Raw genomic sequence first — 27,969 nt, forward strand, 5'->3', positions numbered from 1 at the left:
AGGGACTGTATTTTGGAATTTGCAGGAGAGCATTACAATAGAATGTAAGGAGAGAACAACTAATGAGAGCTAAAAATCACTCTATATCATATTTTAAGGAGAGCAGTAGAGAGCGATTGCTCTCACCATCCTCATCAAAAGGCAGTCCCTGCTGTAGACTTTGTGTGGCGATCATTTTAATTGTGGTTCATAACTCATAAGCATGATCCAGTTGCCATTCGGCTTACAGGTACGTAAACACTTCACGGTGAATGCAGTTTTGTTTCCTTTGTCCTCTTTTCTTAAACTAATGGAACAGCCAGTCTTCATTTGTTCCTTCAGTTATCAATGTTTATTTATCTTATGCTTTGTTTTATTTTTCCTCAGAAGCATCTTGGAATTTTACCATTATAGTTACAAAGATGACCCACTATGCTGATGAAAGTTTCCTCATGCTTCAGAAAACTACTAATTGGCAAATATATGGCAATGAATTACTTACTAATGTAACATGGCTGATACACACATCTTGCAAATCACAGTATATCCCAAACACATAACTGAAAGTGATAAGACACTGGTGACACAATGTCATCGCTACTAGGAGTATATTTTGAGCCACTACCCACACTTCAAGAAGATGATGAGTTGGTGGCACTTTCTGCCATCCTGCGTCGCAGTAGCTTGCGAGAATCTGAGATCTGGGCGGTATGTCGTGAGTGCTGTTTAGCTCTGCGATCTGTTAGTAAATCATCATTGGATTTATTTAAGAAGCTTTGTCTGACACCCGATACATTATCATTCAATGCTGCTGGGAGTGTGTCTTTTAGTGATTCAGGTATGTATTATATCAAAGATTCTGGAGTAATAGTTAGCCTAGTCTGGCCAGTGTACGACAGGCAGACGATTGCAAGATGCTTGACTTGAATCAAGACTGATTGAGTACTTAGTAATTAGTATATCCAATATTGTAATTGCATTACAATCGTAATTTGTTATAGATATGGGACTAAGTATGATCGAGCCTCTAGCGACTGTCAATCAAACAAAATTAACCGCAAGTCAGTTTGACCATTGAAGCAGTACTGTATAGATGAGGTGACCTATGATGTCACATGTTTACATTTAGACCGCCCTCTGTTGTTTCAAAGCAGGCAAAATAACACAGAAGTGTCTATGACAGACCACATAAATCTCTTTAAAACTCAACTTTTAAAAACCTTTGAAGTTTTGTGTGATATTATGTATATAGCTTGATGCATTTATAAACAATATTGATACCATTTTTTGTATTATTTGCTTTGAAACCAAAGTTAATGAATAAAAATCAACTTCTTCCATGTAAACTATAGTGTTTTGTGCCTGACAGTTTTGATCACAGACCAACAGAGGGCGTATCAAATGTAAACACATGTCACCTCATCTTATGACTTCACTTTTTATACAGGGATTGAATACAAGTGACATGGTGTCTCAGCCATGGGCATCAAGGGGGGTGCATGCCCCTCCACATTTTGGGATGGGGGACACAATATGAAATGTGCCCCCCCCCCAAAGTTTTGGCAAATACTTCTTGAGCTAAGGAGGCTTATATTACTGTTAAAATAACGAAAATACCGGCGCGACCTACCACTAACTGTGCACGTTGGACACCCTTTGTATTTGACGCATTTGTTGTCATGACTTGACCGGTAAGGTTATTGACCGCAACAGATTTGAAGCACCTACATTGTACACAATGTAGCAACCGACCATTTTTTTGTTATTTCCATCTGTAGTGATTGCATAGTTTTGCAAAAATGAACATCAGATGGTGCAATGGCAATATGTATCCAATCAATGTACAAATAAATCAATTGAAAGTCAAAGCAGCTTGGAGCCTACTCACGAACAAGATTGGGTGATCTTCCTTTTATTCATATAGTAGCATACTATTTTTAATAGTAGGCTTCATTGTGAATTTGTGCAAACATTTATACTATCAATTTGTCATGCAATCTTATCATTTTCATTTGTGGGGAGCAATTGCTGAGGTTATTGTGTTGTAGCTCATGTCAATGTTGTGAATTTATAAATTTAGGAAGTGGCTGGCATGTTTTCCAACTGCCGGGCCGACCTACGTAACCCTATAACCTAACCCTATACCCTAACCCAACCCTAACTCTAACCCTAACCCAAACCCTCAGCCTGGCTGTTGGAAATCAGTAATACGGATATACCTTTGAATAAAAACTACACCACAGACACTCTGCTCAGTAGATGGTTATTGCAGGCCATGATATATGCAAAGGGTATCATTTATCAAATGGACAGGTTTATTAGGCTAATTTATCAATTAGTGGAGCTATAAGGCTACACTGTGTATATTCTGTATAGTAAATCACCAAATGTGGCTTTAATATGAATCCACCTACATGCATGGTGTCTTTATAATTGTCACTGACACTTAAGTGGTCATTGATACAGGCCTTCAACCACCACACTCTAAAAGCACAATGTGTATTCTAGCCACTACAAACCTTTAACAATGTTGTTCAAACACCAGTTGTGTATAGGTTGCTATTGCCAACGAACTGTTCAATGTTGACAAATGGTATTATTTGTTAAAGATATTAAAGGGGTACTCCTGTTGAATCAATGCAATTTCAGTAAGTACTAGGGACTCAACATTAGATATAAAAAATATTATTTTTAATGTCATTATGGTCCATGGGGGTGATTTTTAGTGGGAAACAGGCTCCTTGCCCCTTTTCTTTTCTTCGCCATCCTGATTTTCTCTTTAATTTTTGTGGTTACGGTTCGCTATCTCTAAAGTCTAAGGACCGCTATCTCTAAGGTTCGCTATCCCTAAGGTTCGTTATCACTAATTACGAAAAAGGTCCACTATACCTAAGGTTCGATATCACTAATTTTGAAAAAGGTTCGGTATTCCTAAGGTTCGATATCACTAATTTTAAATAAGGTTCGCTATCTCTAATTTTAAATAAGGTCCGCTATCACTAATTTATTGAAGGTTCGCTATCTGTAAGGTTCGCTATCACTAATTTAAAATAAGGTCCGGCCATGCGTTTTGAGTTGGGCCAGTAAATAGGTGGAGATGTTACATGCGCGCGGCATTTTAGGGTTCATCTTTTTAATTTTCTCAGTTAATATGCAGCCTGTGTAGTTAAATTTGGTGTCAAATTAAAGCTTGTGATGAGACCAATTAAGTAAACCTTAAAAAAGTTGTAAAAAGTTATTAACATTTGAATAATTTGCATCTAGTTAGCATAATGTGCGGGGTGGAGGAGGATCAGGAGAAGGAGGATCAGGAGGAGCAAATTTAATAAAAGTGACCCCCAGGGGTCATGATGCTAGAGGTCCATTTCTTTTTTCACATTTTTACAATTCACTTTAAACTGCATACTATAACAACATACAATCATATTCCAGGTAATTTAATTTGCTTTGAGAAGCAATTTTGCATATTTTATTTTCCGTTCGGGTTACACATTGAAGTCAATGGGACAATATGCCTTGAAAGAGGCTAGTGCAAAATCATTTTAATTTTATTGAACCCTATGATGTTATATGTATTTAAAGCTCTGATTAAGAGGAATTCAAATATGGAACTTTTAAATATGTGGGGTGAAGCTAACTTTTTTTTTTAATTTGTCAAATTTTAAATTTTTTCCCTAAAATATCTGGTATTTTCAGTTTCATAACTCCTTAGTGTCACACCCTGTATCATTTTAAAGTGCATTTGTGGATTCCTTGGTTCATTTGCAGCCAGAAAATGTATACTTTTATATATGTTGGGTATAATGTGTTAAAGATATTCATATCCAAACGAAAAACATGCAATTTTCATCTCGCGAAAACATGTAACGCATTACCGGCCCAACTCAAAACGCATGGCCGTCCGCTATCTCTAATTTTAACAATCCCGGTATCCCTAAGGTTCGCTATCTCTAATTTCAAATAAGGTCCGCTATCTCTAAGGTTCGCTATCTCTAAGGTTCGCTATCTCTAAGGTTCGCTATCTCTAAGTTTAGCTATCTCTAATTTCAAACAAGGTTCGCTATCTCTAATTTATAATAAGGTTCGCTATCTCTACAAGGTTCGCTATCTCTAATTTTAAATAAGGTATAGATAGCGGACCTTATTTGAAATTAGAGATATCAGACCTTATTTAAAATTAGAGATAGCAGACCTTTTTTAAAATTAGAGATAGCGGACCTAATTTAAAATTAGAGATAGTGGACCTTATTTAAGATTAGTGATAACGAACCTTAGGTATAGCGCACCCTATAATAGCAGTGGGCTATACAGAGGTGAAAACTACTTTTTTTGTCATATGATTTTCTAAACAGTTTTTATTTATTCCTTTTACCCTATCTCAATATGAAATGACAACATTTTTGGCCTGGTGTCCGAGAAAAAAGTGTGCAGCGCCCTCTTGTGTCACCATACCTTATCATTGTTGAGAGAGTGGATTCGAGTACAAAATCCTTCAAAGTAGTCCTTTTCTGGCATATTGCTATGATTTTGGTGTCTAAATATATGTAAATGAGCTCAAAATACCTAATTTTGGAAGTTGCTTAAAAATTGGACATTGTGTTTTCTTAAAAATGGACATTTTGGGTCAAAATTGAGCATGAGGGCGCTTTTCATGATCTTTCGAAAGTTAACGTCCATTCGCTGTTTTTAAGTTAATAGCTATGAAGATGATCATTTAGTTCAAACTGCTCAAAAAATTTGAGCATTTTATCACAATTAGTTTGTCCGTAGCACTCGTTTGAATGTTCCTTCAATACTGCTATACAAACACATGGGGGTCAACGACCTTTTATCATGTACAATCCAATGGTGGCATCCAAATGAACGTTCTGATGAGTGTTGCGGACAAACTACTTCTGCTAAAAAGCTCAAATTTCTCGAGCAGATCAAACTTCGGTGATCTTCATAGATGTAAACATTAAAATACCGAAAGGAGAGAAATTTGCGCAAAATCTTGAAAAGCGCCCTCACGCTCAATTTTGTCCCGAAATGGCAATTTTTAAGAAAACAGAATGTCCGATTTTCATGAAACTTTCAAAATTAGGTATCTTTAGCTCATTTACATATATTTAGACACCAAAATCATAGCAATATGCCAGAAAAGGAGTACTATGAAGGATTTTGTACTCAAATCCACTCCTCCACAAAGACAAGGTATGGTGACACAAGAGGGCGCTAGACACTTTTTTTCAGACTCCTGCCAAAAATTTTGTCATTTCATGCTGAGATAGGTTATATAGAACAAAAAAAAACTGTTAAGAAAATAAAACAAAGTATGAGCCATCTATAGCCCACTCCTACCTATAATTTATAAATCAAAATTAGTGATAGTGAACCTTAGAGATAGCAAACCTTAATTAATTAGGGATAGCGAACCCTAAACAAAATTAGTGATAGCAAACCTTAGGTATAGCGGACCTTTATTGCAATGAGTGATAACGAACCTTAGAGATAGCGGACCTTCAATAAATTAGTGATAGCGGACCTGATTCAAAATTAGTGTTAGCGAACCTTATTTTAAATTAGTGATAGCGAACCTTATTTAAAATTAGTGATATCGAACCTTAGAACTAGCGAGCCTTATTCTAAATTAGTGATATCGAACCTTAGAAGTAGGGGACCTTTTTCTTCATAACATAGATTTATGATAATTTCTCACCAAAAGAAAATACCCTGATCCATCCCTGCGGCCACATGGCTCCCAATCAGTCACATGGCATAGATTTCTCTAGACATTGGGGTGGACTTTGGTGAAAATTGTGTGAAAATTGTGTCAATGTACATGATGTAAATTGTAGTTGGAAAAGGGACCGTTTAGTATTCCAATAAATGAATAGATAGTTACATCTAATACAACATTATTTTGTGACCCATCACATCAACACCAACCACTTGTCGGCTGGCTTCATTCACAGATAACATCAAAAGAAAGATATAAAGAAAATAAAAAGAAATTTGAGCTTGTTTTGTCTCATAAAACATTTTTTTTTGTATCTGATTTGAACAAGTAAGGTGTCATATTTTAAAGCTTTAAAAAAGCAGTTTATCCTAGTTTTTAAATCTCATTTGCATTTCTGAACACAAGTGGTGGTTGGTATTGATCACATTGATCACTTGAAATTGTTTCTGTGTTTATCATTAGTCATTATCAATTGTGTTACAATGTATGCCTTGACATGAAATCAATATGCATAAATGATGTTTGGCATCAGTCATGAATAGCACCAACTATGAACTACTTACTCTTGATGTCAGAAAAAACACAACTCAATTTTTTTTAAAATCATACTTTCATAGTTCAACCTAACTGGGATATATACATGTACATGCATGATGCATGTGCAATCAATTTTTACAAAATGGCCAAAATCCCATTTTAACTTAAGCATTGTATATTTTCAATTTTGATGATAGTATCTATCTACACAAAAAAAACCCTATTAAAAAGTTGGGCCTTTAACATGCCTAATACTGGTTCAATGGTTCTTACAAAATGATGAAATAAGATGTTTTGTGAAGTACTCTTTGAATATTTCAGCTTTTATTGGTTGGTATTTGCAAGCCCAGCCAGCCAGCATTAATCAATGGCACTACATGTAGGTCTTTCACCATATGAGCAACCATTGATTACTTGGATCTACATCTTGGTTTTAGTTCTTCACAAAAGAAAAGCTTTGTTGTGCTTTTCTGATGCTCTACAATAAAGATCAATTTTTCACAAATGGGACCATTTTAAAGTTAGGCCCCCTATTTGTTCCTTTTATTTACTGGGTACCAAAACTTGATAGCATAGATATTTTGTAAGTAGGCTACCTTACTTCCAACATATGAGTTTCAAATAAAACGAAAAAGCATCTCTGCATGCCCTGAGTCCCAAGTAAATGACCCTATTTGTAAAGAAGTCAAATCCTGTCTGCCTGCTGAGGGTGATGACAGTGTCAAATGGCACTCATTTGAAATTTGCACAATTATGAAGTCAATAGTTGCAATTATGTAACTTTCAAAATGCTAAATGATAATAGCGCACAATATGTAATTTTCAAATCATTTTGAAACCTATTTTGCTATCATCATGATCATGCAATTATTAACCACATTTTGAAATTAGCGCAAATTTTATGAAACCTCAATGATAATAGCGCAATTATGAAATCGCATTTTTAAATTAGCGCAACATTAACAGGCTTTCTGTATAATTGTTTTGGATAATTCTATGAAAAATAGCTCCAATACAGTTCGGGGGCACTGCTAATTCAAAGACGTCTCTGATATCAAAGACGGGTCAGTGATTTCACATACGGTGGTCTGTGATATCACATATACGTCGTGCTTTTTTTACAGTTTGGGGCTAGATGCAGCATATCGGAAAGAAGGTGACTGTATCGGAATATGCTTTCCTATGTTTAGCAAATATCTGCCTGTGCAAACATCATATCTATCTGTGCAAATTCTAACAAATGGTCCCAGAAACACTTAGATTGGCAAAATCGAGCCATATCCAACGTTTTGAAGTAACAAAAATCCCAAGTCATGGGGAGTGAATATTTTGGCAAGGCAAAAAAAGGAGGGAACAATGAATTTTTGGCCAGTCAACGAGGGGGGAGGGGAGCGATTTTTGGCACGCATTGTGGCGGCAACTTTTGAAAAATATATTCAAAAATGACTTTAAAATGGTAGGCCCCTCACGGAAACGCTTCAGGCCTAACCTCGTGGCCTGACTCTTGCACACGTGCATGGGATGAATTCGGAGAAATATGGACACTTGTATTTTATTGATAGGGGTAGGGTTATGTTATGATTAGGTGGCTCAAAATAGATCAACAAAACCAGGCGCGTGCCCACTGCCCAGGGAGTGGGGCGTTGGGGCCTGGGGGCTTAAAAAAAATGAGGGAGACAGAGAGAGAAAGAGAGAAGGAAAGGGAGGGAGAGGAAGGAGTGATAGAGCAGTGGCATAGCCAGGCCCGTTTCTTTTATGGGGTGCTGATTTTGAAAAAGTGTTTCTTTTTTTTCCAGGGGTCGATTTTGTAAAAAGTGAACCTAATTCACAAACTTTGGACCTATAAATGAAAAAAAAAGCAAAAAAAACATATTTTTTTGCTCACTACGGTCGTAAATTAGGATTTTTTGAGGACTTTTGCCTCACCATGACGGCCCCACTCTGGGGCAGTATAGTGCCCCTACAAAAATTGAAGGGCGGAAAAGGGAGGAAAAGAAAAAGGTCTACTTTTTCGGTCTGATTTCCCAAAAATTGAAAGAAATAACCCGACAACTGAAAACATACATAAAATAACTGCCAATAATACCGGAACGAAAATGTTACAAAAATCAGGACAAAATATTAGCAAAACTGGGTTGAAAATTTTGTTGTGCCACAGCCACCCAGGCTCATTTCAATATCCGGGATTTTTAGGCAAACGAAAGGGGAAAAGTGGAAAGAAAACAAGGAAGAAAACAAGAAGAAACGAGGAAGAGTTGGCCTCGTTCTGAGTCATTACGCATCATAATTATGTTCATGCTTGAAATTTGTGACGGAAGTCGCATCCACTGAAATCCATTCTAAAATACATATTATGCATTATCATGACATGGTTATATGGCCTATAGGCTATGCTTAATCATGATGGTCGGAAAAATAAGTTAATAATAGGGGCCTAATGCAAAATGATGCACCAATTGGCTTTTAGTTTGAGGATAATATTCCCCTCACAAGTCGGGTCCGTTGAAATCTGTTATGCCCAAAATAATACGAATAATAAGTGTAAACTTTTACACCAAATGACTTTATTGTGCCTTTCATAACTTTTTGAAAACAATTCTCCAACTTCTGAGAGAAAACATCCCCCTCAGGCACCATTAAAAAAAAAAAAAAAAAAGGCTAACTTGCATTTATCCATATAGGCCTTATTGAGCAGGTTCATACCCATGCAGAAGTCAGGTCCGCAGGAAATTTGTTAGGAATTATAAGCCTATCTTTCATAGATATAATGACTGTAGGCCTATTATAGCACATCCCCCTCAAGCAAAACAGAAAAGCCTAAACTTAGGCTGAATTGAAGGAATTATTGAGCACGAGTGTTAAATATAGGCGGAGACTGGGGTAATTGTGGCCCCGGGGTAATTGTGGCCCCTTTGTCTTTATCAGGGTGTCTTTATACTAAGCATTGGTCTAGGTGACTTAACTTTGTATTGTATGAAAGAGTGGTCTTTATGTTACTGTTTGGTGAAAACATATTCAAATAGCATTAAAATTGTTATGAGGGGGGTCTAATTAGCGGAGCGACATCATAAATGGCTCTAAAAAGTGGCAAGTCCACTTTTTATTCATAGGGGTGGTACTTATTGGTTGCATCACTGACTATTTTGTATGTGTTTGACATGAAAGGTAATCATAACAGTTCCCATTGATATAACAATTTTATAAAAAAATTATTTATTTAATGAGCTAAATTTGCATATTATGTAATACCCGGCTTGGGATAAATGTGGCCCCTGTTCATGTCTTAAGCAAATTACTTGCATCTGATCCCTAAAAGCTATTTTGGTCATTAATCTGTTATATGTTAATCAAATGAGCCATTTGGGGTCATTATTGAAACAAAAAGACATATTTAGTATGTTTTCAAGTCAAAACAAGGAAGTATAATGAACAGTCAGATCCGGCCGCAGTTTCGGCATGCAAAGAATAGCATAATAACATAATTTTTACAAAATGCCTTAAAATGCCCTTTTCTGGTAAATAAACCAGTCCAAATGGCCTAGAATTATCGCAATGACTGTAAAACATGTTATTAATAGTTATCAGGAAGAACTGGATTCACAATACTCTTTAAATTCTTTATTTTGTTCAGGGACCACAATTACCCCGCTTGGGGTAATTGTGGCCCCTAAAACATGTTAATTATTATGCAAATTGCAATATATTTTCCAATTATATTTATCACATCTTATAGGTACCCATTGCCTCTATCCACTCATGCAGAAATTTTACTTCTCAGTTCATACTTAAAGAATTACATGGTAAAAATGCAAAGGGGCCACAATTACCCCAGTTTCCTCTAAGCCTAAAACTAAAATTCATGCTCAGTTGGAAATCTGTAAAAAATATATGTCGAAAATAACCAATAAACAGTTTTGATGTGTCCGGAGAATTGAAAGTCTGCAAAATGTCGTCGAGGGAGCAAAGTTATTCTGCAGCATTTAAGCTCAATTATGAAAAAGAGCAACATTTTTTAGCATTCTCCGATTTCTCACGTTCACTAGAAAGAGTGTATCCCGAGCCCGCGATTTAATTAATAAATTGGATAGTAAAATTAGCAGGAGCTAGCAGGCACTTGGGCTAGCTACAACCCTGTGATCATGCTGATTAGGCCTACTCGCAAAATTATTCCCGTTAAGCCAGTTCACGCTTCACAATATCGTTTGCGGCTGGGTTTTGAGACTAGGGAGTATGTGATTTATGAGACGTCTTTGAATTATGATACTGTCAGGTGACTCGGCACTGAAGAGTCTTTGATATCAGAGACGTCTTTGAATTAGCAGTGCCCCCGAACTGAATAAGCAGGGGCGTAGCCAGTTTTTTTGGTCGGTGGGGGTTTATTTTTTTGATAAATTCAGTTATAACTTTTGAAAAAGATGTCTATGAAGTTGAAATGCTTTCTATTGGCTTGCTAACAAGAAACACTGGAAAGCTCTGTGATCATTACCAGTGTTGGCACCACAGGGATGGGGGGGGCATGAGGGACAAATCCCCCGTCAGAACTCTTGCCCCTGTTGCCCCCAGTAAAAAACCCAAATTACGAAAATTTCACCTTTTTGCGGTAATTTCGCATAAAATTGGTTGATTTCCCCAATCCCCCGAAATTCACTTTGCCCCCTCAATGCCCCCCTCGAAAAAAAAATCCTGGTGCCACAACTGATCATTACCTATCAGAACAAATGAGAAGTCCACATTTTTTCAGGTATTATGACATATTATGTACATACGTACTAAAAGGAAAATATATGGGTATTTACACGGATTTTTCGATAAATAAAAAAATAAAATAAAAAGCCCCTCCTCATCTTTATTTTTGAAAAACCCAGACTTGAAACATTTCTATTTTTACTTGACCTCATTATTTTTTTTTTTTTATTTTTTTAATTATTGGCCAGAATGGCGAGGTGAAAGAGATTGTTTAATATTATGGGCCTAACATCAGCAGCATTCAAAATACAGGCAAAGCACTGGTATCTTTCCCAGGTATCTTTTCATGTGTTAATTGTCAAGAACAGCATTGAAAACTTGATATCATTGTGGGGGGTTGTTTTTTTATATTCAGTTATACAAGTAATTTAAGTGTTCATTTATTTAGTATCAGTGTGGGAGGCCAGGGTTGTTTGGGAAACATAACTAAATTGTAAAAGGGTTTAGTCTCTTATGTCTACTTGATGTGATAGTTCTATGATCACCCAATGTGCTGTGTGCACCAATGTGTGTAGACTCTTGCAGGTGGAAAAGCTTAGAATAATGAATTCAGATCTGACATGTATGGTGAATATTGTATGGTGATATTGCAGGCTTCATTTGAATGTGAGTAATCGGATATTGCAAAACATGGAAATGGTCTACTCCCCATTCCACAAAAATACATATATTTCTTCATACCCAATTAGCAAAAATAACACATAATATTAAAATTATGAGCTATCTCTTAGGCCCAGTCCACACGAGTATATTTTCGTCATCGTGTCGTAATTACCCGATTATGACACGATTATGATACATGAATGATGAGAGCGTCCACACGGTCAGCATCTCGTCATCGTGTCGTAATAAATTCACACTCCGGTAATTACGAAGCCCGTTGAGTAAACATAAATACAACGACAAAATGCGTACACACGGGTAATTTCATCATTAATTACGACACGATCATGCTAGAAACCGGCCCAATGATGGAAATTTTCATCATTCGCGAATGATGACACGATTGCAGTATGCCGACGACATTGAGCGGACACACGGTACTAATATTATAATACGATTATGACACGATCGTAATCGACGGGAAAAAACACACTCGTGTGGACCGGGCCTAAGTCTATACTTAAGATTTTGAATGCTTAGACTTGTGCCAAGTCTTACAATTTTGTGACTGCAATATTAAGAAAACATGCAAAATTGCATGTTTTTGGACCATTTTACCTCGAATTGCAAAAATGTTAAAATTTGACTTTTATTGGCAGTTTGGACTAGATTAGGATTTAGCTATGTTTCATTTGGCAAAACAGGATAATATTTTTTTATTCCAAAAAATTAGTTCTGTATTTTTCTGGAACAGCGAGTAGTAGGCTAGTCAAATTAAGAAAAATAAGGGGTTAACTGATTATCATGCATGCACATGGAGTGGATACTGATCTCAGTACCCGGCCCCCAACTCAACACAAAAGTTGACAACCTTGAGAGTTACCAAATTGCGCAGAAAGGGGTTATTTTTTTACCAGTAGCAAGGACCGCAAAATTGGCAAAATAGCGGGTATTTAATTTTCACTGTCCGTGAAATTTGACAGTGAAATTGGCAAAATAGAGTTATTTAATTTGCACTGTCCGCAAAATTTGGATAAAAGGGGTTTGGTTTGGGTGAGAAAATCCAGAAATTTTATGTCAATATTATTTTAGTGTCATTAATAAGGGGTGTTTGAAATTCTAATCATTGAAAAGGGGTGTTTGAAATTCTGGTCATTAAAAACTACAAAAAAAGGGGTTGTTTTAGGCCAAATTTTGTCCTCGATTTTGCTTTAAAAAGGGGGGTAATTTGATGAAAAATCATTGCAAAGGGGGCCTTTGAAAGATTTGGTAACTCTCATGGTTGTCAACCTTTGTATTGAGTTGGGGGCCGGGTCTCAGTACCAGTTGCTGAAGGGGCTACCCTGGTTAAAGAGATTTAATAAATAAATAAAAATATCTTGGGAGGGAATTATGTCAAAAAACTGTTGCTGTGATATATTATTGGATTTTTTTATTGGCCTAGGCTTAACTCAAGAAGTGCAAGACCTATGGAAATAGGTGATTTTTTAGTTGATGTGGCTCCTGTCATCCCACTTACCTTAAGGGCTGGGGTATGAACGTTTTGACAGTATTTATTGTGGGACATTAGAGCACATCAGACATATTGAATTGCATTCTGAATACGAAGAATGGCCTTCTGATATCAAATAATTTTGATTTTTTGAAATTCGCAACGTAATACACATTTTATGGGAAATCATTAAAAATTGATATTTTTGATCGAAGTCAACTTTATAAATCTGATGATTTATACTAAAAGTGTATGTAGGTGGGATGAAAAGCCGACGATCAATTGAAAATTTGGACCTTTCTTATTGAAGATATGGATTTTTTTTCTCTTAACACCAACAAAAATTATGTTTTTTTGGGGAAAAAATCCATATTTTCAATATGAAATATCAAAATTTTCAATTGATCGTCGGCTTTTCCTCCCAGCTACATGCACTTTAAGAATATATCATTAGATTTATAAAATTTACTTCGAGGACTGTTATATATCAAAAATGTGAAAATATCAAATTTTAATAATTTGTCATAAAATTTGTATTATATCGTGAATTTCAAAAATGAAAATTATTTGATATCAGAAAGACATTCTTTGTATTCAGAATGCAATTCGATATGTCTGATGTGCTCTCATGTCCCACAAAAAATCATGTCGAAACGCTCAAAACGCTCATTCTAGATCCCTTAAGGGTAGACAAGCTATCGTTGGTCAAAGCAGCCAACAAAAATTGATTTTCATTATCTGAACCAATATATTATTGAAAAATAACACTTTGGTGCTTTGCAAAAGTTCATTCTACAAATCATATATTTTGAAAACTTGCTTTTAAATTTATTGTTAATGAGTTATGTACGTTTTACAAAAGTGTTGTTGTTTCAGCCCTCTTTACAACGTAACTCAATAACTCGGGACTTACAAAAGTATATCTGTGATATTTGAATTCTTCTACATGATCGCTATGAATTGAGCAATGCTCACTACCATTCGCAAGATGCTGTGAATTACTTTTTTTTCTGCTGCTTCGACAAACAATACATTGTATACCCTTAAGCTGGTTACATTGCCAGATCATGCACATCATAAGTAATAGTGAAAATGCAAAATCAATTCAAAATTTAACTGTGTGTGTCATTCATAAAAGACTATTAAGGCAGTATTGTTTTTGAAGTAACAGCATCGTGTGCAAATTGAATTTCAATATCCTGTTGGGGTCCTGTATTGATATATCAATTTGCCTTCCTGCTTCCTGGGGAGCATTTTGTCAATACTGTGAGTCAGTCATAAAGGATATTTTTTATTTATTTTTTTTTTTATTTTTTTTTTTTTTTTTTTATTTATTTATTTTTTATTTTTTTATTTTTTTTTTTTTTTTGTTGTGCGTTTTTATTTATTTTTTATTTATTTATTTATTTATTTATTTATTTATTTATTTATTTATTTATTTATTTATTTATTTATTTATTTATTTATTTATTTATTTATTTTTATTTATTTATTTATTTATTTATTTTTATTTATTTATTTATTTATTTATTTATTTATTTATTTATTTATTTATTTATTTATTTATTTATTTATTTATTTATTTATTCATTCATTCATTCATTCATTCATTTATTTTTTGCAGGAAAAAGGACAGTTGCCCCTTAAAAGGGAAATGCTTGAGTAAATCAGTTGTTTACAAGGCTACTGTGAAATCTCAAAATGTAACAAAAGAGTATATATAGGTCTTACAGGTAATACTTTTAAGGAAAGGTATAACAACCACTCAGTCATTCAGATCAGATAAATACAGAAAAGAAATTGAATTGTCTAAGTATGTATGGAAATTGAAAGATAATGAGGTACATTATGTAATCAATTGGGAAATTGTTAAGAAATCAAATACATTCAAGAGAAAGTCAGGCATTTGTAATTTGTGTTTGGTGGAGAAGTTTACAATTTTGTGTGAAAAACTATCAAAGGAAAGGATCTGTTAAATAAAAGAAGTGAGTTAATAAGTAAATGTAGGCATGGCAAGAGGCCAGCAAGCCATGTTAAAAAGAAGTAGTTTTAAATTTGTGCTTAGCTAATCAGTCACCTGAAGATTGCAGGGCATGAAACACAGTGTTGTGGCACTCGGTGTGTAAACCATATCAATTTGTATTTATTTATTTATTTATTTATTTATTTATTTATTTATTTATTTATTTATTTATTTATTTATTTATTTATTTATTTACTTATTTACTTATTTATTTATTTATTTATTTTTTAAATATTTTTTTATATAAATTAATTTATTTCTTTCTTTTTTCTTTTCTATATAAATTTATTTATTTATTTATTTATTTATTTATTTATTTATTTATTTATTTATTTATCAATTATGTAGCATGTACTATACATTTACAATGCTCATTTAAGGGATCTAAAATGAGCGTTTATTGTGTTTCGACAGTATTTTTGTGGGACATGAGAGCACCTCGGACCTGTCGAATTGCATTCTGAATACTGAAGCATGTCTTTCTGATATCAAATAATTTTCATTTTTGAAAATCACAATATAATACAAATTTTATGACAAATTATAAAAATTTGATATTTTTCAAATTTTTGATATATAACAGTCCTCAAGTAAATTATATTAATCTAATGATATATTCTTAAAGTGCATGTAGCAGGGAGGAAAAGCCGACGGTCAATTGAAAATTTTGACCTTTCATATTGAAGATATGGATTTTTTCCCAAAAGACCTATTTTTTTTGGTGTTTTGGGAAAAAAATCCATATCTTCAATAATGAAAGGTCAAAATTTTCAATTGATCGTCGGCTTTTCATCCCACCTACATACACTTTAAGTATAAATCATCAGATTTATAAAGTTTACTTCAAGTACTGTTAAATATCAAAAATATCAATTTTAATGATTTGCCATAAAATGTGTATTAAATTGCGAATTTCAAAAAATCAAAATTATTTGATATCAGAATGACATTCTTCGTATTCAGAATGCAATTCGATATGTCTGATGTGCTCTGATGTCCCAAAATAAATACTGTCCAAACGTTCATACCCCAGCCCTTAACACAATCATAATAGTGGATTCTCAGGCTTGCTGAATTCAAGCAAACACAACCACACCCTCTCTCGAGTGGAAAATTAACAACTTTATGATACCGCAATAGTGCTGCCACGGTTAAACTTAATTTTCTATGTATTTTTAGTGCGCACAGTGGGGTAGTTAGGGGTGGGCAGACGCCCACCCTGGCATATGCCTGGAAAAATCGAGAGGAAAATTTTGGAGGGACAAGGGAAAAAAGAGAAAGAAAAGGGGAAAAGAAAAAAGAAAAGAAGGGAAAAGGAAAGGAAAAAAAAAAAAAAAAAAAAAAGGGAAAAAAAAAAAAAAAGAAGGGAAAAAGAAAGGAAAGAAGGGAAAAGAGAGGATCAAGAGGGAAGGAAAACAGAGAGAATGAGAATAAATCAAAAAGAGGGAAATGAAAAAACAAAAGGGAAGCCTAAAGAGGGTGGGGAGGGGGGAGGAATGGTGAAAGGAGAATGAATGATGGAAAAAGAGCTAGAGAAAACAACTTGAGTGTTTATTGTGGGGAAGCAATTCATCCATCATAATTATTATTAAACCAAACAACTATTTGATAGCATATTGTACAAGAGACAGCATTTTACCTCTTACCAGTTATCTTTCTCACACATCACGCTTCAAGCAAGTCAAACAAGTTTTACAAACAGGATAGGCCTATATGCTAAGAACTGGTACTGGGTGTTTTGATCAGTGTAGGCTTATATTTCCTGCCAAACAAAAAAGGGGAAAATCACATTTATTTGGCGATTTTGACCAAACTTTTGAAAGAATTTCCAACTCTACTAAAGGGGTGCTACACCCCAAGTTAGAGTAAAGCATTTGTTGAAACGTGCGGGGGGAGGGAATAATATTTGTAAGCATCCGCATGAAAGAAAACATAGATTTAGGGTGGTTTTGAAAAGCAAAACGAGGATCTGCACGGGTCCACGATTAGGGTCTCAAAACACCCATTTTACTAAAAGAAGGTGTGTTTTTTCAGGACGATCCTCGCTTAGGTCCCAGGATCTGTGCTTAGGTTAGTTTGTTTAAATTACCCGATTATCGGCTATTAGTATTAGTGGGCCAGTGGGGACATATTTATCAAGTTATTCTGGACAAAAGAGTGGTTTCCGAATTCCGAGTGTGTGGCCTGGTGTTCATGCCCGTGTACATTGTGTATGGTCATTTTAATTTTAAGCTTGCTGAAGAATGACACTAATATGCTATCAGCTATACCGGCAAACACAATGTCTATCCTTGTTTAGGGGCAAATTTCAAACTAATTCCTCACTTAGGGTGGTTTTATTTGAGTAAAACCCTTGTTTAGGGTTAGTTTGACAACGGATGCTTACAACTTTTATACATGAGTATAAAATTGCCTAAAAATTGTGAATAAAAGTATGTTGTTCCTTTTATCTCAAATCATACTGTACGTATAGCAAGGTATTATATTTATTACAGATTCTGAAAATATGTGTATTAAGGGTACTTGCCCATCAGTTTCATTCAGGGGCGTGTTTGAAAAACGGCACAGCGCATTAGCAAAAAGAAGAAAAAATACTAAAATTTTCACGGGGTTCGAACCACTGCCAAATGCACTATGAATACTAAAGATACCTACTGTGCCACGGTGACTGTGGTTAACATTCGGCGATTTTCAAAGATATACATATCAACACGTTTCTAGTGTATTGAAAATCAGACTTTGGTAGGAATACGGTCATACATGTAGAAAGACATATGACTCTACTTGTCTGTTTGTTTTTCATCTAATACAAATTAATTTTGATGAATTGAACTGGTACGACTCTTAGCACTCGTGATAAACGACGATTAATTTAGTAATAATAAAATGAAAACGCTGGGTCATACACTACGTCATTTGTAATTCATGTCAAAACCTGGGAGGACCACACACATCCGTGTTGCATGTATACGTCATGCAATCGATACTCAATGATCCAGACAATAGCGTTTGAATATACCGCCCTGCTTGAAACATCCTGTCACTTGCGGGAAGATATACTATAGGCCTACCCTAATAGCTTACAATAGATACCCCACCGTAAATAGCTCTCTCCATTGCCTCGCTGTGCCCGTTTATACTCGCACGGTACACACTTTTGAAACATATTTTTGTTCAAAAATGATAGGAAGGGACTGTTTTCAGCTAAAATGTTGGTTATCAGCAGATGCTTAATGATACCGGGAAGTGTTGCAGAAAGGTAAGCGTACTCTTTATTTATTCAAAATATCACATATCAATGAATTTAAATTGGAAATCCAAAAAGGAAATGTCAGGTCAAAATTCTCACCTTAGAATTATTGTGAAATAAAATCAAACCAAATTTAGGCTCCGCAAACAACGTCCAATTATTCCCATTGGTGTTTGCTACACGTGCATATAATAAATTATGATTTGGGGCTAATTTGAGAAGAGTTAATGCCTCGAGTTTCAAAATACACCGAGTGATGTTTTTTGACCAAAAACATCGACAATCCAAGACTCTGTAAAAACAAATCAAGAATTTTCTGGGATAATTGCAACTAAGTATAATGAAAGTTATGATCTAAGCTACCAGATGCATCATTAATTTCCTGACTATGATATTTAGTTGTGGGAAAAGATTACTTTAATGTTTTGGCGGGATTATTTCCGCCAAAAATTTCAACCAAAAAGAGCATGTAGCCTTAAAGAAGGTTTCAAAGAAGGTTTCTGAATTTGTGGTTTGTGGTAGGTCAACAAAATGTATGCAACATTTTTGACTAGACTGCGGAACTCAGTCCTCAATGATAGTCAGTCATTTATCTTTTGGTCGTTATATGACTATCATTTGAGGACTGAGTTGTTATGATATATCTTCCGAGGAGCAATTTCAGACAATAGCTGGGGATTAGTGGGGCAGAGGTTATCTATTGAATCCTTTCATGACCACTGAAGCATAGTCAAGTCTGCCAAGGACACTCGCACAAATTGAAAGACCATGTCAACTCTCGACAAAAGAATGCATGCATGTCAAAGGTCATGCGACACCAATTTGGTGTTTGTTATGCACCTCGAAATTAGTACCTTACGGTCTATGTCTGATTTTTGACATGGTTTCAAACTGTGAAAAACACACAAAACAGTACAAATAAACACATGATTATCTGTTTGGTTTAAGGCGATATAATACCCTGATTTTCATCAGTACCCATCTTCTTTTTTTTGTTGCAAATTTATGAAGTATATAAATATGTTCATCATCTCATGTCCTGAACTTATAAAATATCTCTACATACAAAGTGGTTTTAAACCATTTTAGACAATCATTTTAGCCCTATATATTTTTTTGTTTACTGTATCCTGGTAACTGAGATGGCCATGCGTTTTGAGTTGGGCCAGTAAATAGGTGGAGATGTTACATGCGCGCAGCATTTTAGGGTTCATCTTTTTAATTTTCTCAGTTAATATGTAGCCTATGTAGTTAAATTTGGTGTCAAATTAAAGCTTGTGATGAGACCAATACAGTAAACCTTAAAAAAGTTGTAAAAAGTTATTAACATTTGAATAATTTGCATATAATTAGCATAATGTGCGGGGTGGAGGAGGATCAGGAGGAGGAGGATCAGGAGGAGCAAATTTAATAAAAGTGACCCCCAGGGGTCATATGATGCAAAAGGTCCATTTCTGTTTTCACATTTTTACAATTCACTTTAAACTGCATACTATAACACCATACAATCATATTCCAGGTAATTTAATTTGCTTTGAGAAGCAATTTTGCATATTTTATTTTCCGTTCGGGTTACACATTGAAGTCAATGGGAAAATATGCCTTGAAAGAAGCTGGCGCAAAATCATTTTAATTTTATTGAACCCTATGATGTTATATATGTATTTAAAGCTCTGACTGAGAGGAATTCAAATATGGAACTTTTAAATATGTGGGGTGAAGGTAACTTTTTTTTAAAATTTGTCAAATTTTACATTTTTTCCCTAAAATATTTGGTATTTTCAGTTTCATAACTCCTTAGTGTTACACCCTGTGTCATTTTAAAGTGCATTTTTGGATTCCTTGGTTCATTTGCAGCCAGAAAATGTATACTTTTATATATGTTGGGTATAATTTGTGAAAGATATTCATATCCAAACGAAAAACATGCAATTTTCATCTCGCGAAAACATGTAACGCATTACTGGCCCAACTCAAAACGCATGGCCAGATGTGTGTTTCATAACAAACCATAATTTATTCTATTGAACATGTCCAAGTAGAATACATGAATAGAATACATTAAATCCTTTATTATACTTTCTATAGAAATGTACTCACTGATTATAATACTGAATAAATTAAATAGGCCTAATCTCTTCCACATAGACAATTTAATACTAAAAAATTTATGTGTCTTCTATAATTGTGTTGTTAGGAAAAGAGATTAAAAAAGGCTATAAGGTCATCAAAGGTCAGGTTATAGGTCAATTGGCTCAGGTCAAATTCAGGCATCAATTTTGAATACATGTGATAGTCTGTGATATCATACATGTCATAATGAGGCATCAATTTTGATATTTTGTCTGTTACTGGATATATAATGGAAATGTGTGAGGTGGATATACTAAAATACCTTGGAATGTAAATGGTGAGTACAATTTAGATTGCCTAGTTGAGATGGATTGGGCAAATAAATATAAAATAGTTACCAAAATCGCAAAAATGAAGCTTACGGAAAACTACCTAATATGGTGGTATAGGTGACAAAAAATATAATCTTTTTCAACATTGCTGTAGTGTGGTTGTGGTAACCTGTTACGGTAACAGTGTTACCTATGGCTTAATTAAGTTTCAGTGACATAGTGTCGCAAGTTCAAAATACAAAATATAGCTCGACATTGAAAATAGAAGCATTTTAACCGGTTTGTTTTTTGATAGTTGTGGAGCACCAAGTTCATGAAGTCATAAAAGAAATCAGGGACCACTTATTCCCATTTTACATATCAATATTATTTCCCTAATGTGTTAGCAACACATATCCAAAATTTTAACGAAATCCGTTGATAGTAAGCTTTCCAAAATGAAGTGAATTTAAAACATCAGTGATGTACCACTTTTGGCTTATACCATTAGAAGCATGTACGCGTCATTGATACTGATGCCACCAATTGAACAAGAAGATTTGCCCCTTCATTTTGCATACCACTTTATCCAATTTCTTTTTCTCATTTCTTCACAAAATGCAAAAAAATGCAAAAAAATGCAATGGGTGTAGTAGTACCCCCTTAAAGGTGAATAACCTTACATTATTCAGGGTCTATTACCTTATTGATCAAGTAGGAAGCATTCTTACTTCCATGGGCACTCTAGATTCACACTGTGTGATTCAATATACAGCAAACTTTATGTTTGCACCTCTGATTTGGAAATCAATTCAATTTTCAATAATTTACAAGGTGATTTCAATTAAGACTTTCATAATCAAGGGTAGTGTTGGAATTGAATGGTGAAAGCTGCCTTCACTATATTATAGAATTAGAAATGTAGAAACTATTAGTTCATTTGCTCTTGTCACATGCTTTAAGATTCAATGTTGAATAATTCATGACATGCTTTTGACCAACAAAGAATCGCAATTTCTGTAAAATGGTGTCATCAACGAATACATAATTATATATGTCTACAGTTACACTGAACTGCACAAATAACCCGGGGCACTCAACTTTGGAAGTGACGGTATGTGCCTGTCAGTAGGGCCCCTCTTTTGAAATTGACAATACCCGATGACCACCTTTTTTCTAGAATAGCATCATCAAAATGCCACAAAAAATGCCGAAACTTTCAAATTTTGCTCCATTTTTTCAAAATTATGCTGAAACTTTCAAAATTTTGCTTCATTTTTTCAAAATTTTCTACCCGATGACCCTTTTTTTGAAATCTTATACTCAATGATCCCATTTTCAAAATTTTATACCCAATGACACCCTTTTTCAATTTGTTTGTACCCAATGACCCCCTTTTATAATGCGTTGTACCCGATAGGGACCTACTTCGCAACACCGGTAGGCACATGGCCATCACTTCTAGAGTTGATCCCCGGGACAAAAAAGTAAAAAAATTATGCCTGTAAAATTTAACAAGAAATCACCAGCATAAAATGCAAATTTATTTATATGTATTTATTTGTAAAAGAATGTAAAATATCATGAGCTGTGATACATAAATATTCCTGATTTTACATCAACATGGCTGCCATTATCATTCCAGTTGGTTTATTGCAAAGGGCCTTATGAGCTAGGTTATTGACATTCAAGTTTTTTCATTGGCCATGGGACCTTGTTACTATTCATGTTGACTCATACTTGGAACATTTGTCTTTGTTGATTATCAATAATTCTTCACTTCACTATTGATCCTGCATAATTGAAAGGTTAAGGTTGAGGTTAGCTGTAATTTGTGTTTGTAAGCATTTCTTTTCTGTTTTTGATTGACACAGATGTTGTAGACAAGGACTACCAGCCTCCTGAATTCTACAGAGATGGAAACACATTCAAGGTAACATCTACCAGCATTATGTATCATGTCTAGGGTCACTGTGAACCACAATGCTCTATCACAAAATGAGCAGAAAGTTGACAAAACAACTTTGTGAGATATTCCAGATTTAAACATCCTTTATATTTAATAAATCATACCAATTATTAGGATGGCTCCTTGCTTTGGACTTCAAAATCAATATTTCGTCCAGAATATCTTTTGCTTTCTATTGATTTTATTCATGATTAATTGACTCCAACTTCTATAGTGACTTTATGCTCATTTTGTGGGAGCAGGTGATTGGGCTATTCCAGATAAAACATGCACCCCCCCTATAGAGGGCAAAATGTTTTTTTTCTAAAATGTCTGGAATTCCAAAGCATACTTGAGGAAGAAACCTGGATTTCGGCCCTGTTTAGTGCATGTAAAATCTGGAAATCCATGGAGGGTATAGAGGGTTTTTTAAAATTGTCAAAAAAAAGTTGGAATTTTCAATTGACTTACCAAAAAAAATCTGGAATTCCATTGCCCTCTATAGAGGGTTTCTAAAGATACCCAAATAAAATGTTGGAATTTTTCAATTGACTAGCAAAAAGTCTGGAATTCCATGGAGGGGTATAGAGGGTTTTAAAATTATCAAAAAAAAGTTGGAATTTTCAATTGACTTACCAAAAAAATCTGGAATTCCATCGCCCTCTATAGAGGGTATCTAAAATTACACAAATAAGTTGGAATTTTTCAATTGACTACCAAAAAGTCTTGAATTCCATGTTAGGGTTTTTAGAGTTATTTTAGGCGTGTATAGGTGTTTATTGTTGTAAAGGTTACATTATATTTGCTTTATCTGCATTTATTCCAAGTCATCTATGATGTTTTACATGTAGAGGCCTAATATAGGCCCACCACCAAGGCGTGTGTTTGGCAGTAACCAGGCCCGTGACGTTAGGGGGGTGCGGGGTGCGACTGCACCTCCCAAATTTGCAAAAGTATTCAAAAAGTCCCAAAATTGAAGCATTTATGGCGTGGCGAAACAAAAAAAATCCGCTTTTTATGGTTTTTGGTCAAAAAGGTCCAAATTTGGGGGAAAAGTCCACATTTCACAAAATCGCCCCCCCTTTGGAAAAAAAGTCCACTTTTTCAAAATCAGCACCCCAAAACAAAAAAATCCTGCGTTTGGGCCTGGCAGTAACGTACGCAGTTTTTCAAAGTCTGGTTCAGGGGTCTCGATTCTCTGACTGTTTTAAAATTTAATAACTAATTCCTCAGTTTCCCCCGATTAGGTGCATTATTTCCCTATCTTTTTTGACAAAGGGGGGCACATCCCCTGTCCCCTTTGCGCACGCCACTGGTGTTGGTATCCTAGGTAACCACTAAAATTAAGCTTCTCTTTTGTGAAGGGTTGCTGTTCTCCTTACAGGTTTTCAATAACAATATGTGGTATGTAGGCCTACTAGTTTCTATATTAGGCCTAAAAATGTTTGATTAGCGTAACATAATTTTAACATTCTTGTTAAACCGGTGTTTAGGTCCATGAACTGAACCACACAAAGGGACGCATACTCTGTCGGCAGCACACATTTCGAACTATAAAAGGATTGTATCGTGAAAGTCAGTTTCTTGCTTCAGCTCTTTCTAAAAATTCATTAGGGCAAAATTCTTTCTTTATGTCCTTAATTATTCTTTATTTATTCCTGTTCTTTCTTTCTTGAGGCCTAGATCTTTTACCCTACTTTTACAACACGAATATTGTTGTATTGTCAATGGAAGTCCAGTGAACGTTCGCCTAATGGCGCAATGGGCCCCTTTGATATACCTGGTATTTTAGAAACAAACTTAAAGCGCCCACCCACAAAATTCCCACCAGCAAATACGGGCATGCACACACCCTTAATTCTTGTTGTGATCTTTAGAGGAGGAAGCTCTCTCTTTGTACATGAAATTTACCCCAAGGCAAAGGAGCCATGTGCGCCATTAGGCTTAACGTTACGGTACATAAGAATTCAAACTTTCTTACTTTGGTTTGAGCTGAGACTAAAATACCTAAAGCCTCAAATGTTGTTTTTATATTAAATACATACCTGTATTTGAATGAAATAGATATATTTATAATAGGCTGCATGATAAATACATGAAGCCACATCAAGTAGAATGAGTGCAACCTTGCTGCAGTACCTTGTACTACGCAGGTGCTCCTTTGTTAAAAGGGAATTCCCTGATTGGGGAGTGGACATCAAAGAGCTCATATCTAAATTCGTTGGGGACTGTTACTTTTAAAGTTTCAACGTCCGTATACATACGACATGTAGCCTATGAATAAAATACGACATGAATCAAGTAATAATAAAGTGACCTAGTTCTTTCCTTGCCCTGTTATAGCTATTATTATAAGATGAGCTCAAAGTGTATATTTCTACATTTTGAGCTCAAAATATTTAATCAATGATAATAGGGATATCATATGTCTATATTGTTATGCGCATGCGTTGTGTGTGGGGGTGTGGGCTGTGGGAGTGAGTGTGATGCTGTTTTAAACAAATAGGCCTATAAAAACAAAATCTTCGCACAAGCTAGAATGAAGAGTGAAGACCCAAGTCGGGCTGGGGATCACCATTGCAGGGGATGAACCTATCGACCCACACCACTCTTCGTCATACATAAATTCCCCCAGCCACATTTCCCTAACATAATATGAAATTAAAAAAAAAAAGGAAATTTAGTTCGGCAGAGGTGGGGCTCGAACCCACGCTGCACCGCTATCATGTATACAGTATCGACATATTACCAGCGCCTGTACCCTGACCAACTGACTTGTTGGGCCATCTTGAAAATTTGAACATATAATCACAACTTCAATTACTTCATTACTTCAACATACCACGTGACAAGTAAAGACAGAAAACGTCATACTGCAGTTACTGTCCATTCTCCTATACACAATACACAGTGCTCTTACCGTTGACGCGTAACCTCTACAAATAGCGTATGTTAGAAGTATGGGTAATTGCCTAGTTAACGTCGGTGTGTGAAAAATAACCGCCAATTCTAGAAAATATAGTTTTGTAACATGTCCTAAATTTTTAGCTAATTTAGATGTTTGGAAATATTCGTACTTTGGTGTTTTAGGAAGGATATGTAAACGACAGATAACACCAAAAAATATGAAGAAATTATTTCCAACCCGTGTTAAGTCTGCAAACCACCATGCTTCTCATTTTCAAGAACGCTGGTTAACAATAAGCAGAGTATTGTCTCATTTCGTAAACAAAAGCCCACACAGAATTGTTCTCTAGCGTTCGCTTTATAATCGCTTCACCCAACTGAAACTATAATACCAGCTCATTGCTCCATTGTACATGTAAAGCAGAAACATATGTTGCGTGTATTTAACCAGAGAAGATATGATTTAATCAGTTGAGCTGTTTTCAATGAGTGTTATCTTGGTTTAATAGCTTTTAATGGGGTTTAAGTCCTGCAAAGGTCGTGGTGAATTCCACTGTAGACATGACTGCATCATGTACCGTATTTTGGAATTTTATCTGCTTAAAAACATTAATGTGTAGAGCTACCATTAGGCCTATTAATATTGTTGAATTCTCAGGCGCATACATACAATACGAGGGGACTATGATACATACACAATTCATTTCGTGCATGCACGCGTTCTGCAAGGTAGGGAGCCTAGCCTACCATTTTTCTTGTAAGACGGTCTGGATTAAGTAGTCCACGTAGGTCCCCAAAGTTCTTTCAGATATTAAAAGATTAAATTCCCATAAAGACTAAACAGTAATCTTTAGTGGGGACCTACGTAAATTTTACATAAAATTTCCGCCATCAATTCAGTGTTAATTTTTATTATTCAGAAAATATCTTGGCGTATATAAAATTGAAATAAATTCTCTGCTTCCTAAACCACATAAACTGAAGCATGATTGGGTATCACGAATCGCTATATATGATGTACAGTTAATATTCAAATATTCTTTTTACACATTATGATGCTTCAGTTTTTACACAAACAAGAATTTGTCTTTAAATTAGATAAGTTCACGGATCAGGTGTATAGTACATATACTTTGAGCTACTTTGGTCTAACATTTAATATTCATATCTAACCTACTCTGCACTTATTCAACAATAAATAAGTGATATGAGGCTTAATAATGATACCTGTGTCTTAACTCTGAAAAACAATTTTTTTTCAACCTCATTTTGCATTTAGTTTTTAAGCCACCTCGAAGCCACCTACACTACAGGATCTCATTTTGCATTTAGGGTTTTTATTATGCGTTGCAAAGTAGCAAAACTTTCTGGCCCAATTCGTGACTGGAAAAGGCTATCCCTCTTACAACCTATCAACAGGTCTGATTTCTATAATGAGGTGTCACCGGGTTTCATGAGATAATAATACCAAATCTAAACACCATGAAATTCAATACATCACGACCAAGCTCACATTGGGCGCCCATTCCTTTTTTAAAGGAATTTTTATTAAGCCACCTCCAGGAAACAAATTTGGCTATAAACTACGAAGTATAAAGTCTAATAAATAAATAAAATAAATAAAATAAAATGAAACTTGTACATGTATGCAAGATGCCTTATTACTAAAGTAAACAAATTACACAGCCATTTGCTCTTGCTAGTTTTTGTCAGGGTCAGGGATATTTGTCTCATAGTCCTGCTTTTATGAACACTAATATTATACAGGTTACTACACATGGGTTATTACAAGAGTCAATAAACATTTGACCAATTAACTATAGATAATGGACTTAGTTTTATGCAATGTAGTTATATTGAACCTTTTCTGAAGTAAGTCGCCTGCTGCATAGTTTTATTTACAGATGATATGTTTACTTTGTGATTAGGCCTGACCATGACCTGCTAGTTTGATTAACCAATCAGTTATGTGCATTGTCAGCATGTGATGGTTATAAGCCAATTGCAAACATATTTATAAAAAAAGGCTAAAAAATTCCTACACTGAGCAGACTCTTTGCTGGGTTTAAGGGCTAAATAGTAAGTTGTCATGTGGGGCAAGATTAGATAAAGGCATACAAACTAGGGTATGAGATATTAGGAATTATTTCCTAGCCTCTTAACCACAGGGTTGGGCTATATAGCTATTCAAGACACAGGGTATGTAAGGGATAAACTGTGCATATGAGATGTGGGGGCAAATGGCATCATTTCACTGACATGAAAAAATATTTCATTGAAAACCCTCCCACTCAGCTATTTTAAAAAGGTAATCAGGCTTCCTCAGCATATCACATGTGTTATGGTATTATTTTGCGAATTGCCCCGGGGTACTTTAGGGA

The 27,969-nt window shown here is 35.0% G+C and overlaps 1 protein-coding gene across 1 annotated transcript in view; it reads left to right on the plus strand.

Annotated features, from left to right (window-relative positions):
• Positions 1 to 370: 370 nt before the first annotated feature.
• The window catches only part of LOC140163083 (uncharacterized), a 95,777-nt gene continuing 68,178 nt past the window's right edge, over positions 371 to 27,969 (plus strand). The window contains exons 1-2 of the mRNA XM_072186454.1: positions 371 to 817; positions 22,608 to 22,666. Of these exons, the coding sequence (XP_072042555.1) occupies positions 568 to 817; positions 22,608 to 22,666 (309 nt within the window). The 5' untranslated portion in view covers positions 371 to 567. The remainder of the gene's footprint in view (positions 818 to 22,607; positions 22,667 to 27,969) is intronic.

The sequence above is a fragment of the Amphiura filiformis genome, chromosome 10 (assembly GCF_039555335.1).
Source record: "Amphiura filiformis chromosome 10, Afil_fr2py, whole genome shotgun sequence".
NCBI lineage: Eukaryota > Metazoa > Echinodermata > Ophiuroidea > Amphilepidida > Amphiuridae > Amphiura > Amphiura filiformis.